Genomic DNA, 14711 nt, shown 5'->3' on the forward strand with positions numbered 1-14711 from the left:
AGAGAATCAGTAAATAGCCCAATAACCTAAACCACAGTATTCATCTGTGTATCCTTTTTCTGATGCATGTATTTTGTAGAATCTCAAATTATATTACGTGCAATATTTATCATAAAACGCAGAGTAGTCATCACATAAGGCAGATATTAGACACGAAAGCGTTTTTTTTTTATTATTATTTTGACGTCATTTACAAACCGGCAAATATACGAACATCCTAATAGCGAATGGGTCCTTCAAGAGGTCCTTTGAACAAAAGTGGCGCGGCACGATGGAAACTTGCAAGTTTTGAAAAAGAATATTAAATACACTCTCCAATATGTTTTCTGCGGACCAAACTTGTTGGTTCATAAGCAAGGTAAGTCAATTTGGTTCATCAGAACCGATTTTTTATCAATGGCGTTAGCTAGCACGTTAGCCTGTGGACCACTACTGATTATGCTGCTATACGCTAGCTAGCTACGTTAAACCACGAGTTATTTATATGTACAATTTGCGTTATCTGTCATTATAGACTACCAGTAGGACAGCTACCCGTACGCTTCATTTAAAGTTTCTTTCAAAGCTGTACAGTCCATTGATCTCTCTAAAGTTGTCATGGGACTGCTGTCAAAACTAAAATGGATCTACAATAGAGACTCTACATATGACAATTTTAATCAATTTAGAACTAATCCTTTTTTGATCCGGCATTACAGTAAATCAAAACAGAGCTAACGTAAGATGCTTCATTTCAAGTGATCACAATTCATCAGTGTGCATATAATGAAAATATATATGTTAACATAAATGTATTTGGTCTTATCTGTACATAGGTAATTTGCTGGAGGGCTGCAGCCAGCATAGCCTGGGCAGTGTTGTTGTTGCCACCTACCACAGCAGTTTTTGTCATCCTTGGCAGATTTAGTCTATTCCTACCGGTCCAGTCGCTGTCAGGTAAGTCTGTCACCATTTAGTTTTGGCAGTGGCTCCGTAGCCGTAGTTTATCACTATTTACCCAACACAGAATTCTTATCGGCTAAATAGCCATATGGGGCCATATAGGCTATTTGACCGGTTACCGGCTAAATAGCCCCTGGGACTATTTGACCGGTTACCGGCTAAGGAGCCACTGCCTTTAGTTTTATTTCATGTGTCACGGATAGCCCCTTTAAAATCAAAAGATATTCCGGTTACAGAATGTCTGTCCTTCCTGACAAGCGCCAGCGGCATTTTCTCGTGTGTCCTGCTATGTGCCGTCACCGCAATGGTGGGCTTCTTAATCTTTGAGCATTATACAGGTGAGTGTCAAAATTTGTAGGTATGAAAGTCATAATTTCGATTGCGAATGCATTTTTTTTATCGTCGGCATTGTATTTATACTTTACTTATTTGCAGTCATCCCTACGCTCGCCTGTTCTAAAATCGCCCTTTTGGGGCAGCTGTTGCACCCACGCCACGTGGCCAACTCTCTGCTCCACTGCGTCATGGGTGTCATTGTGGCGTGGTGCGCCGCTGTCACCATCGGGGGACGGTACGAGATGCTCGGCTACCCGTGCGGCACCAGTGACAAGTAAGTCCGCTGTACCGACGCTCGTAAGCAGCTAAAGCGTCACTCCAAAAAAAAATTTCCCCAGTGCCCCCCAGGTTTGTCTGAATGAGTATCACCTCATCCTTCTGCTGGCGGGGGCTTTCGTAGGATTCTCCCACACCCTGTTTGGAGTTGTCCAAAATATGAATTACGTGCCGTTCCACGTGGTGCAGGTTCGTGTCGGATACAACATGTTTTTTTAAGATTTTGTATCCATGACTTAAATCCTCTATTTTTTCCTTAGGAACAAAAGTACCTTCGCTTTAAGGGCTCTTTGGCGCTGGTGGTGAAGTGCAGTGCTGTCCAAGCATTTTATTCTGTCAGGCAGTACCTTCTTGTCTATTTCTTTTTGGGTATGTTATCCCTCTACAGTCGTTGTGTGAATTTACAACAATATATGTTTCCATATTTTCTCGTCATCATTTTTTTTTTGATGAAATACGGCTATTTGTCGCTTAAAAAATGATGACTGAATCAAGGGCACGGCTTATATATGCGCATACATTAGACTTGATATGCACGAAACTGCAAGGTGACAAAGTCGAAACACCATAAGGCAATATAATGCGGGCGATATGGTCATTTATTTCAAAACAGAGAAAAGAGGAACAGATAAAACGCTAAACTAAATTTATTTTGATGTCTATGGATGAAATTCAAGGGAAAAAAACATATGGTGCATATAATGTGAAAAAACACCTTAAGGAATGTGCAATCCAGCAGATGAATATGGAGGTGAAAATTGTGAATCAGGGGCTTATACGAGAGAAATTGTAAAATTCAACGATTTTAAGGCAATTTTAATGGTGTGGCTAATATGCGGGAAAATACGGTATGTATTTTTGTTAGTTTTCTGACATATAATATTCAGTATGTACTAGTATTATATACTTTAACCATTTTTTTTTTAAATAATAAAAAACATTTCTTTTTTTAAGGTTATATTTTTGAAAAATGAACTTGATTGTGGATCTAAAATTTAAAACTTTTTTTTTTCCATCAGGGTACATCCCGAGAGAGTGGATCTGTAAAATGTTTAACCTTATCTTATACAGGTGAGTCCATTTTATGAAGCATCCAGTAATACTTGGTAATATTTCCCATTATTTATATTGCTCCTTTAGTTCAAGCCATCGTCTGGATACCATCAGTGGACTATTGGACCTATCTCTGCTCTACCATCTGTGGATCAGTGCCACCTTCCTGCTCTTCACCTGGTACATTGCCCTGCTCCTCTTTCGGATATTTATCACAGAGGTGCGTCATTTTTGTATGCATACTTTTGCCACACCATTATTCGCATCATGCAATTTATGCTGGCTGATCATTTAACCGTGTGAAATCGGCATTGTCAGTCAGTTATTTATAAAAGGTACATGTTGTATTTGTAAGATGGGAGAAAAAGGAACATTTCATTTTTGTTCATTGTTTTTTGATACTTTTTTCCGGTACTGGTAGGGTGTGTTAGTCGTTCCAGGAACTTTTTTGTTGCTTTGTGTAATTTCAGAATGTTAAAAATTCTTCAAATGCATGTTTTTTTTTTTTAAATTGTTTGATAATCGTCCTAATCATTGACCTCAAATGACCTTTAATTTGCATGCAGGGTTACAGTTTCCCAGTACAGTCATCCTTTACCGAGGACGTGCAACAGTGTCTTCCAAGAGTTCTTTCTGACCCACAGCCAACCATTTTGAAGGTAGCCAATCAGCTTGCCTCCTTAGACTCTTTGAAATATTTGGAATTTACCTTTTTTTTGTCCACCAAATAGTTCCTCGCTTTACAAGACTTGGCTCTGCTTTCTCAGCACTCGCCATTGCGACGTGGCGAGGTTTTCAGCCTGAGTCAGCCAGGTTCGTTAATTCGGTTTTTGGGTGTTTCTAATGTCATCCGATGATGGGAATGACCATTTTCCTACCTCTTCCTCAGGTGGACATCCTCATAATTGGAACGCCATCAGCAAGGAGTGCCAGTTGCTTCTGGCTGATCTGACACAGCGCCTGGTGGCGTACCATGACAGCATAGCCACAAATGGTCGACCTAAGCCACTTTCGTCAGGAAGCGAAACGAAGTCCTCCTCCAGCTCGTCCTCGGGTAAGTCATCCCAAAAGCGCTGAAGAAGAACTGCAAGTTACATATGAGATTCATCTACCTATGAGTGATTTTTAACCCTTTTATTGTTGGGAAAAAATGTACTACCTCGTGTTTGTTGTTTTCAGACATCTTACTAGTTAGTTTGTGCAGTTCCAGAGACTTTTTTTTCTCCTGTTCTTCTACTCTGCTGTGACTTTTTAAATTTAAAAGTATCTAAGAAAATATTTTTATAATTTTGAACCCTAAAAGGGGCATCTTGCTTGGAGGATGGAATGAGTCCAAAGGCCAGCAGTTTATCGTTCCAGAAGAAAAGGTCCATCTTTTCCCACACGGCTTCAAGCCCCCTCACAGCGCCATTTTCCCCACCCTACCTAGACAGCCCTTTTGCCTCACCCAGTCTGCGCCGCCTCACCTCAGCCGTGGACCAGGGCTCTCCATGGCACGGTTCCGTGCAGAGCCCGCACATTATGAGAAGGGCACCCAAACTGTGGTCTACCTCCACAGGTAATGGAATGTACACGTCAGCGGAAGCAGTAAAATTCTAATCATTTCCCTGCTGTCTCCATTCAGAATCCCAGTCTAATGGCAGCCCACTGCAGTCCCCCGACCCACTTCCCAGTCCTAAACGGGGTACCCCCCAACCTAGTCTAATTGCAAAGTTCCTCCAAAACAAAAAAGAACAGGTATGTTTTAAAAAAAATACTCATTTGTTGATTTTGTAACACATTTAGGAAGTGTGCAACAACTGTGGTAATCGACAAAATATCAGACATTATATGTAACATTTAGTTTCTGGAAACTTTGTTCAAACTCTTAACTTTGCCCCGTCCAGGTTAAAAGTTTCGTGTCCAAGCGTGTGCTGATAGCGTATTTGTTCAACAAGGTGAGCACAGTAGATTTACAATATATTACTGCATGCTACATTTCACACATGTTAAACGCCCTCCTTATTTTGCAGCTCCCAGAAGCCTCCAGTGAAGCACTCTTTGCCGACAGCCAAGCTCATATTTGGGCGTTGGAGGGTAAATAAATGTTCCCATTTTTTTTCCACCATAGCGTTTAACGTGGATGTTGTCCACGGGAGGCTAACCACATGACCGCTTTCAGGACTGTCCTACCTGATTCAAGCTTCCTTCTCAGAGGACCACTTTGGAGTGGTGCAAACGTCATTAGCCAGCATCCTCAACTGTATGCTGCTCCTACAAGAGGTCCGCCTTACGTATAGCTACCCTTACTAGAAGTAGTCATTTCTATTGTCAATGTGCCTCACAGCCAATGTTCCCTCTAAGCTGTGCGCGTGCGCAATTGCGCACTACTCTCGTCTTCTCTGCGCACAGCAAATCATATGGAGCGCACAAAATAAAATCCCAATTTTTTTTATTTTATTTTTTTTTAGCTGTGAGGCTGACGCGCAAACCACTCGCCCATTCATAGATATTAATCATTACATGTTATTATTACTAAATCATTTATGTGTAGTAGACATGCACCTGCTTATGGCAGGTGTGATACTGCTGTGTGCCCATAGCAAGCAATGATGTTGCTGCTCACACCGGTACTCGGTGTGCTCAGGGAGGTTGTCTTTCTGCCCAGACAAACAAAAAATTAGAGGGAACATTGCTCACAGCCATACAAGTGTGAAGAGATGTATGAATGGAAAATAATAATGAAATCCACTCATCCACAGGCAGTAGACCGTCACTTCAAACTGCCTCACGCCTCCACCAAACCCGTCAAGACCGCAGTTAGCATGGCCGAGCCCTCCTACAAGACACTACGCTTTGCTCTCAGGGCAGCGCTCAAGACGGCTATCTACCGAATTACCACCACCTTTGGAGATCACCTCAAGTGAGTCCTTCCTTACACTAGCCGTCAAAGCTTTTTTAGACACTGAGAAAGTCTCCAAACATTCGACAGCTCGTGCATAATGACCTTCGTAACGTTCCCGTTTTATTCTTTCAGTGCCGTTCACATGTCCGCAGAGCACCGCAAGAGGCTGCAGCACTTCCTGCACTACAAGGAATAAGTTTTTATTATTCCTAACCCTCACGTATGATGCAAAGGAGCTGATTTTATTTGTATGAAATACCAGAGAATAGAAAGCTCACAGGTCAAGGGGGCTGATTGTACATACTAGCTTGGTTTTTGATTGTTAAATAAATTGTTTAAAAGAAAGCAGAACTGGGTTTTATTGGTTGAATATTAATTTCACTAGGGCAGAGGCGGGCGGACAAGAGTTACGGGAGCTCGCAGTGACAGGCTGGTGTGTGTGTTCGTCTGAAAAGAGTATATCGAGGTGAGAGGGGTTTGATTCTTTCCTGTGTGTTGTTAACGAGGCTTATTCTTTCAAAAAAAACTCATCCAACCACACGGAGTTCCAATTGTCCTAATTGAGGTGGGGAAAAAAAATTGCATGCAGCAATGAGTCATCGTCCAATCAGGAATGCAGATTCTGACTCAAAAGGGAGCAGTTTTAAGGACTCCAAACCCTTTTCAGCTAGGAACAATTCCAAGCAAACAGGCCGACAAAAAGCATCAACAACTGTTTTTTAATTGCACATTTTTAAAACTGATTTACAACAGAAGCAGTAAGACAATTTCTAATGTTAATTTTGTAAGTGGGATTTTTTTTTACATTTCTCAATACAATATAGTATTGTGCACAATGGACATATACTGTAAACCACAGTCTTTGGAGAAAAAACTTGAAGTATCCGAATATAAACCTCTGCTGCATAAACCAGTCAAACGTGTTGACATCAAACTGCATGTTTTCTAATTGTATTTATTTTTACAGTTTTCATATTTATATATTTACAATTGAACTAGGAATTTTCAGAAAACATCATGGTTGGGAATCTTAACCAACAAAAACCCTCCCTGGAATATTAACCATTCCAGCATCCAGTTTTTAATCATTCAGCATTTATATTGACTTCCACGGGGAGGGCCTGTAAAATAGCCCCCCAGGATCTTATTGTAAATAAAGTAGTTGATCCCCTCCAACCATCCAAGCTTCAGGGGGCGTGTCTCTGTTGCGCATGCAGTAAGAAGAAATGTAGCATTTTCTGTTTTACATGGAGAACCAGCAAAAAGCTTTGAGTGCAATTGCCTTACAAAAATACCTACAAGTACTGCCAAAATTGCGAGAGAAAGAAAGAACCCCAACAACAACACAATTGCTAAGTGCAGGTATCAAACTTCAACATCCCTGATTCAAAGTGCACTCAGTAGTTGAAAAGCGTGGCAGCAATCCGGGGATTGAACTCCATTGCTACAATGGGAAGGAGGGTGCTACGTGCTGGTGTACATCTGTAGCCCACCGTCGAAAATGGGGATCGCCATGGCCAGCATCTGCACCATCCGTATGTCTTGATTTGTGTATGCCAGTGTTCATAAAGTCAAGTGCACGAACAGGTTGTGGTTGTCCAAAGAAAAGCGGACATCTCCATTGATTGTACCAAAATTTAGAAGTGCATGCATCTCATTAGACGGTAGCTGTCATTATGGTTATGTGCCCAAAGTTAAATGTTGTGAATTTAAGGGCACTAAAGCATGTATAATAGGAGCAAAACATGTGACCATTTGAATCTTATATATCTGCATAAATTGCAAACCATTTTGTGCAGAAAGAAAAAAAGTTCACAAGTCCTTTCCTACCACTGACTCATAAATGTCCAGTAAAAAGCATGTTATCTCCAACATTTGCCCCACCCTCCAATTTATATACTATTCAGTTTACAGTCGATTAAATCATAAACTATGTCATTTGTCCCCCCTCCCTCATTTCCCTAAACAATATAATTGTGCTTTTGTATACTTTTTTCCTGTAACATGTTTTATAGAAACATACATTTTGATTTTTTTTGACCAAAACATTTTTTTAAGACATCAATAGCTCAATTTGGACATCAAAACTTGAGAATGACTATACAGTGCCCCAAACTTTTTTTTAAATATTTTCTAACATAGAAAAAAAATGGTAGATGTATTTTTCCTAATGCTCTGTTCAATTATTTTTTTTTGTAATGGGAATGATTTGTTTTTTTCTTTTTCTTTGGAGGCAACTGAGGATGAAAATGTTGGACATACTTGCATTTTATTGGACATTGTGTGTATGTCTGTATTTTTCATGTGCACTTGTGACTTATTTAAGAGGACATGCACTGGACATGATCCGGACCCCCCTCCTCTTCGTCGGAAGTGTCCGGCGAGCTCCAGGATTCATCAGTTTGCGCGTCAACTCCGAGTAGGTTCTGAATTTGAGATGAGAAAATAGCAAGTAAATATGCTCAAGTCAGACAAAAAAACCCCATGAATATGCTCACCCCCGGTGGTCGTCGGTTCCCCATTTGTCTCATTAGGAACCACAGCAGTTGGGTGTCGAAATGGTTCCCGTGTCGCAAGCTCTCTTCGTCTCGCTCACGTTTGTTGTTCTTTATCACCTTCAGGCAGACCCCAAGTTCAACTTCAAGTGCGGTTCTTCAAAAGAACCTTGCGCTAGAAGTCGGTACCTGTTTGAGGCCCTTGAGTCTAGTGGGCGTCTTGGCGGTGGGGGCCCACACTTTGATGTAGTGATCTAGACCGCTGGTGACCATGTTAGGCTGGTGGGGGTGTGGCTCCAAGCAGTTTACCTGCAGGACCATGGGCCAACAAGAAGTATCGTCACTTTTGTTTTTAGTGAGGACAGTACCCAGACCGTCCCAGTTATTCTACCCTAGACGATAATAGCGCCGTAGATTAAATCATATCATAAACAGCAAGTTGCAATGGACTTGTAAACAGGCAAAAACAGCCAACATTCACTAACGTGGACCCAATATCAAACATTTCCATTGCGCATCAGTGGCTACAATGAAATAAAACAATTGTTGTCCCTTTATGTCACATGTGTCAAAGTGGCGGCCCGGGGGCCAAATCTAGCCTGCCGCATCATTTTGTGTGGCCCGGGAAAGTAAATCGTGAGTGCCGACTTTCTGTTTTCGGATCAAATTAAAATGAATAGTATAGATGTGTATTAAATTTCCTGATTTTCCCCCTTTTAAATCAATAATTGTAATTTTCAAATCATTTTTTTCAGTGTTTTTAGTTCAAAAATCATTTTGTAAACTCTAAAAAAATATATATAAAAAAAACTAAAATAAACATTGTTTTAGATCTATAAAAAACTGAATATTCTGGGCTTTCTGTTTTAGGATCAAATTAAAATGAATAGTATAGATGTATATTAAATTTCTTGATTTTCCCCCTTTTAAATCAATAATTGTCATTTTTTAATCCATTGTTTCTGTGTTTTTAGTTCAAAAATCATTTTGTAAAATCTAAAAATATATATTTAAAAAAGCTAAAATAAACATTGTTTTAGATCTATAAAAACCTGAATATTCAGGGCTTTTAATCCATTCAAAATAAATATAAATTTTATATCTAAAATGGTCCGGCCCACATGAGATCTGGTCACCATGAATGTGGCCCGCCAATCACACTGGGTTTGACACCCCTGTTCTACGTCATCAGACAGCCCATGCTCACCACTCCGCTTCTGTCGGCCTCTTCCATGAACTGGACGATGCGAGCCGAGTGCTTATCCCAAAGGTAGATGTTTCCGCAGTCACTGCCGCTCACTACAAACTCGCTGCAAGGCCCGTAGAAGTTAACGCCCTTCACTGCCAGGAAAAAAAAGGGATTTGGCAACATGGATACGGATTTGGGAAGACAGGTCGCCCTACCTGTTGCATTGTTACGGTGTCCTTTGTATCTTCTGCAGTAGTCCGCGCCGTCGCTGTGGTTAGAGTCAAACAGGTAGATGTCTTCATCATTGTAACTGGCTAACAGCTCTAAATGAAAATAATAATAGCGTAAACCATTGAATTTCCACAGGCAAAATAAAAGGCCAGCACACATCAATGTTAGCATTGCGCTTCCGCAGATCCTTCCTCCCATTAGCTGTCAGGCTCTTTAACAAAACAAATGGCTGAGTGTTAAACCCTACCTTATGCATGCATGTACATCTATGTGTATGTATGTGTATATGTATGTATGTATATGTGTATGTGTATATGTATTCATGTATGTATATATATATGTGTATATATGTATATATATGCATGTATGTATATATATATGTATATATAGATATATGTATGTGTATGTATATATATATATGTGTATATATGTATATATATGCATGTATGTATATATATATGTATATATAGATATATGTATGTGTATATATATGTGTATATATATATCAGCAACACACTTATTTATTTATATATTTATTTATTTATTAACTTACTTATTACCTATCTATTTATGTCTAAAATGCCTTCCTATTTCTGCATCCTCACCCTTTTGCTACTGTGACAACGAAATTTCCCGAATACGGGATGAATAATGTTATCCAATCCAATCCAATCAGTTGATAAAATTTGTTAGCTGATAAGAGTGATGACTCCGATTTGAAAGTAGTTTGTCTTAAATGATTTGTAGTGCTGAATCTACTCTAATATAACATAGCTTCGTTGTAGTGTATATGTTAGATTTATTGATGATTATCTGTACATAATTGCATCAAACAGTACTAGTTTCCATATTTGTGGCCATCTTACAGACCGATAAAGTGTCGCTATGCTTTTTACAGAATATATGTATATTTTAAACAGCGTTCACCTGTGCCATTGTAGCTGTAAACCAGGCATGTGATATTGGTCTTGGACTCGCTGGACACCAGATGCGAGGGGCAAAACTTCTTAAGCACGCCGTTGTTGTCGTTCTCGTTGATCTTTCTCTGATCGTAAATCCTGCATAGTAACAGTAACAGCGATGACCAATCACCAGGCGCATTCACGCAAATCATCCCATTTCGATTTTTTTCCAGTCTGAAAATGACTATATTTATCTTTGCTCATCTATCCATGACTGACAGATTTACCGACAAGCTCAACAAAAAAAAATATTTTTGCTAGATTGGAGAAATAACATGTTGCTATCCGTGCAAATTTTAAACGGCGACTAATTGTGAGTCAACTGCATAATTGCAATTCATTAAACGCTGGCTAGAGAATTGCTGATCACGTCACACACTTACACACACGTACGCATACCTGATATACTGATCCTTCCCACCGGCCGCAAAGTATTGCGTTTTAGCCGGGTTGATGTGGATGGTGTAGAGGCCCACTTTTTTGTCGCCCTCCTTCACCACCGCTAGCTTGCTGTAAATAATCACAATGAGTTAAAAAGTACAGTGGTACCTCGACATTCGATCTTAATCCGTTCCGGGACTGAGATCGTATGTCGAGCTATTTGTAACTCGAGCGAACATTTCCCATTGAAATTAATTAAAAACAAATTAATTAGTTCCAACCCTCTGAAAAAACACCAAAAACAGGATATTGGATTGGTAAAAATGTTTTATTTCTTCTAATTCGCCATCTATTAACAAAGTAACACATAACTAGTGGTTTAATAGTAATAAAATGTGTTTAATAGAACTAAAATTGATTAATATATACAGACCCACTCAAACATACGTTTAATGTAACTTTACACAAAACTGAATTCTCTGTTACTTTATGAACGAACAGGTGGTGAATTAGAAGCAATAAAAATATGTTTTTCCATTCTAATATCGTGTTTTTAGAGGGTGGGAACAAAATAATTAGTATTTAGTTCGTTTCAATGGGAAAAATTGATTTGAGATACGAGTAAATTGACATACGATCTCGGTCCCGGAATGCATTAAGCTCGTATCTTAAGGTATTACTGTATATCACCAAATAGGCACGAGTTAAACATTTGCTTGAAATGACACTGGCGCTTACTTGGCTGGATTGTCGAGTCGTAGGTCGATTCCAAGCACCACGGCGTCCTCTCCCGCCGACAGGAAAAAGCACGGCGAGTCAGGCTGTAGGGCTAACTGGTTTAAAAGAAGAACTTTAAGAGACAAAATGTTGAGCAATTCTCAAATGTGAAGGAGTGGGAGCGTACGGGACCTTGTGGGCGGCCCCTTTGTGCTGTGCGATCTGCCTGGTGCTCTTGCAACAATTGGTGGCGGAGAGCTCGGCCATTCGAATCTGACCGTCTCGGGCGCACGTTACCAGCGTAGAATCGCCGCAGTGAGGTAGGAACTTGGCCTGATGGAAAAAATATATAAGTACTACTACTTTTTTTAGGAGGCAAGTGAACAATACAACTACCAGAAACTATAAACTCAATTATATGAGGACTTATTCAATGATGACTAATTATGTATGTTGATTACAACTTATTTATGTTGACTATTTATTACTATTTATTATGTATTTGTTGTTATTTGTGCAGTTCCCTACTTATTTACATTATTGAGTACTTATTTATTACTTTTTATTGATTTGTTGTCGTTATTTGTGGACTTTCCTACATTTACATTATTGACTACTTATTTATGACTTTTTATTGATTTATTTGTTGTTGTTATTTGTGGACTTTCCTACTTATGTTGTTGACCGCTTATGATGTGACTATTTATTGATGATTTTTTTTGTCTGTTTGTTGTTATTTGTGCACTTCCCTACTTATTTACATTATTGACTACTTATTTATTACTTTTTATTGATTTGTTGTTGTTATTTGTGGACTTTCCTACATATTTACATTATTGACTACTTATAAATGACTTTTTATTGATTTATTTGTTGTTATTTGTGGATTTTCCTACTTATGTTGTTGACTACTTATGATGTGACTATTTATTGATGATTTTTTTTGTCTGTTTGTTGTTATTTGTGCACTTTGTGGTGAAGCTTTTAAATCTCATTATACTTGTATAATGACAATAAAAGCATTCAATTCAATTCAATATATCCAGAAATAGAACACTGTTATAACGGTATATCCAAAACAGTATACCATCATCTAACATAGAAGTGTCCACAAATAGAGAACCTGTCACAAATGTCTCAAAATACGGATCATGTGGAAAATATATACCTGAAAGACATTGTTCTGATGGCCACTGTCAAAGTCCAGCACAGCCTCGGAGTTGGTCCAATTCCAGATGACGACACGTAGGTCATCGCTACCGGACGCCAGACGCGTGCCTGACGAGTTAAAGTGGAGTGTGTTGACGCAACCCGAGTGCCTCTTCAGCCAGCCCTGCATCTCGAGCCTCTGCACCAGATAGCGCGAGCCGCACAAGCGCCTGGCGAACTGATGCGTGTCTTTTCCGATCTCCCGGCGGTGCAGGGAGGGAATCATGCTCCACGCCGGCCTGTGCGAATCCCGGAGTTCGACACCCAGCCACGCCTCCGTCGTCTCTTCGTCGTCGTCCTCGTCGTCTTTGTCGTCGTCCTCGTCTTTGTGTTCTTCGTCCGAGCTGGAGGACCGGTTGTTGTTCCTCTTCTGTGCCACCCACCTACCGCCGTCTTTCAAGCTTTCCCGACGGCCTCCTTCGCCGTCCTCGGTCAAGGAGAAGTGGTCGCTGCCGTCCATGTCTTCTTCCTCCTCCTCCTCCTCCTCCTCCTCCTCATCATCTTCCTCATCCTCGTCCTCGTCCTCCAGCTCACTTTCTTGTACGTTCCTATCACCAGACGCTTCTCCGTTGTCGTGAGGTAGAACAACACTCGTGGAGGTTTTCTCTGGATGGAGATGGATCGTTTAGAGTGAGATTTACAATAGTAATGATAATAATAGATATTAATTAAGTCTTTTTATATGTTGAGGAGACGCAGTGACTTTTGTGGTGCTTCATTTATTTACGTTTTGGTACTCAGGCAACTCATCTATCTAAATAAAAATATATTCTTCATATATCTTGTTTATTGGGCAAGGTGTCAAAGGTGGAAAAGTGTTAAGATTAGAGTCTAAAAGAATTTGGTGGAGACCAATTTCTTAAAATTACCTGCATTAACAGAAATACATCAAGTGAGTTTGTTGGAGAAGTTCTTTTTCTTTAGTAGGTTATTACTCTTATTTTTACGTTACATGTTTCGTAAAGCGGCAGCCCGGCGGACGTGTGTTTAGCGTGTCGGCCTCACAGATCCGGAGTCGAGGGTTCGATCCCAGGTGGAGTTTGCATGTGGATTTGGGTGGGTTTTTAGAAAATCCAAGTCACATAAAACCAGATTTACCGGGATGTTTGCCTCCATCTTTGTGTTGATCTCCTCCGGCTTCTTCATCCCCAGAGATTCCTATAAAATAACCAAGCAACGGTCACAAACAAGGCGAAATGTCGACCACAGGTGGTTTTACAGTCGAGTTACCGTTGAGTGACGCGGAACTGCCTTCCGTTTCTGCCATGGCGACGCAAAGGCGAGTCTGTTACACATGGAAATTGGACGAAAGACAGATGAAAAAGTTAAGCATTGTCCCGATTGTAATCTGCGTGTGAGATGTATGCAAACTGTCCGCGCATTCTTTGTGACATCATCAGTAAAACTCGCTTTGACGCGTGAAAGGATCGATGCTATTAATATGTGGATGTGGCTGCTTAGTTTACATGCAGTTTTAAAAATACGATCTGACACCAAGATGTTATTGTTGCAAACACCTGGTTGGTAATAGGCGCATACACAAGAGCTAAGTTAGCCTTCGCATTTGTGTATTACCTCGATTCACAGGCCCGACTCCGCGCACTTAGTTCTCTTTTTCTAAGATCGATCCCTCTAATCTTTTATTTGGAGGCTTTCCGATCGTCACACTTCGCCTCGGCCGCCCAAAACTTGACAGAAAAGAGGCTGGCTTGTGCATCAAGTTTGCTAAAAGACCAAGTATGCAGCGTTCAAACAAGGTCGACTGGTGTTTATGTTTTGACGGGTCAGCTTCTATTTGGGGGGAGGCTTCCGATGACGTAGAATAATGCGTCCTCTTTTTTTTCTTCTTTTTTTTCAAACTTGAAGACGCAGTACATCAGGGATAATAAAACAATTCTTAAATTATATTTTGAAAAACAAAACAGTTTAAATTAGGTCTTTGTGTTTAGAGTGTTTTTTTAACAAACCGGAAGTATCCGCTCAAAAGAAAACAACAAATAAGAGCCTTAATTTACTGGTCGCAGCTTTTTTGTGTT

At 40.1% G+C, this 14711-nt stretch overlaps 2 protein-coding genes across 2 annotated transcripts; one reads left to right on the top strand and one right to left on the bottom strand.

Moving 5' to 3' along the window:
• The first annotated feature begins 190 nt into the window (after window positions 1-190).
• Window positions 191-5842, top strand: ndc1 (NDC1 transmembrane nucleoporin). Its single transcript, XM_077615659.1, has 18 exons — window positions 191-358; window positions 816-936; window positions 1179-1280; window positions 1378-1552; window positions 1617-1743; window positions 1815-1923; window positions 2574-2625; window positions 2695-2827; window positions 3174-3266; window positions 3339-3420; window positions 3497-3661; window positions 3911-4165; window positions 4232-4344; window positions 4494-4544; window positions 4620-4683; window positions 4769-4869; window positions 5349-5509; window positions 5624-5842. The coding sequence occupies exons 1-18, from the start codon at window positions 320-322 to the stop codon at window positions 5685-5687; spliced, it is 2007 nt and encodes a 668-aa protein (XP_077471785.1). The 5' UTR covers window positions 191-319; the 3' UTR covers window positions 5688-5842.
• Window positions 5843-6191: 349 nt separating this feature from the next.
• dcaf8 (DDB1 and CUL4 associated factor 8) lies at window positions 6192-14463 on the bottom strand. The gene is made up of 13 exons (XM_077615660.1): window positions 14251-14463; window positions 13906-13960; window positions 13774-13833; window positions 12635-13281; window positions 11659-11799; window positions 11488-11582; window positions 10768-10878; window positions 10334-10464; window positions 9391-9498; window positions 9194-9327; window positions 8176-8295; window positions 7990-8106; window positions 6192-7917 (listed from the first exon to the last, which is right to left on the bottom strand). The coding sequence occupies exons 2-13, from the start codon at window positions 13940-13942 to the stop codon at window positions 7813-7815; spliced, it is 1806 nt and encodes a 601-aa protein (XP_077471786.1). The 5' UTR covers window positions 13943-13960; window positions 14251-14463; the 3' UTR covers window positions 6192-7812.
• Between the last annotated feature and the right edge of the window lie 248 nt (window positions 14464-14711).

This window comes from Stigmatopora argus, chromosome 12 (assembly GCF_051989625.1).
Source record: "Stigmatopora argus isolate UIUO_Sarg chromosome 12, RoL_Sarg_1.0, whole genome shotgun sequence".
Taxonomy (NCBI): Eukaryota; Metazoa; Chordata; class Actinopteri; order Syngnathiformes; family Syngnathidae; genus Stigmatopora; species Stigmatopora argus.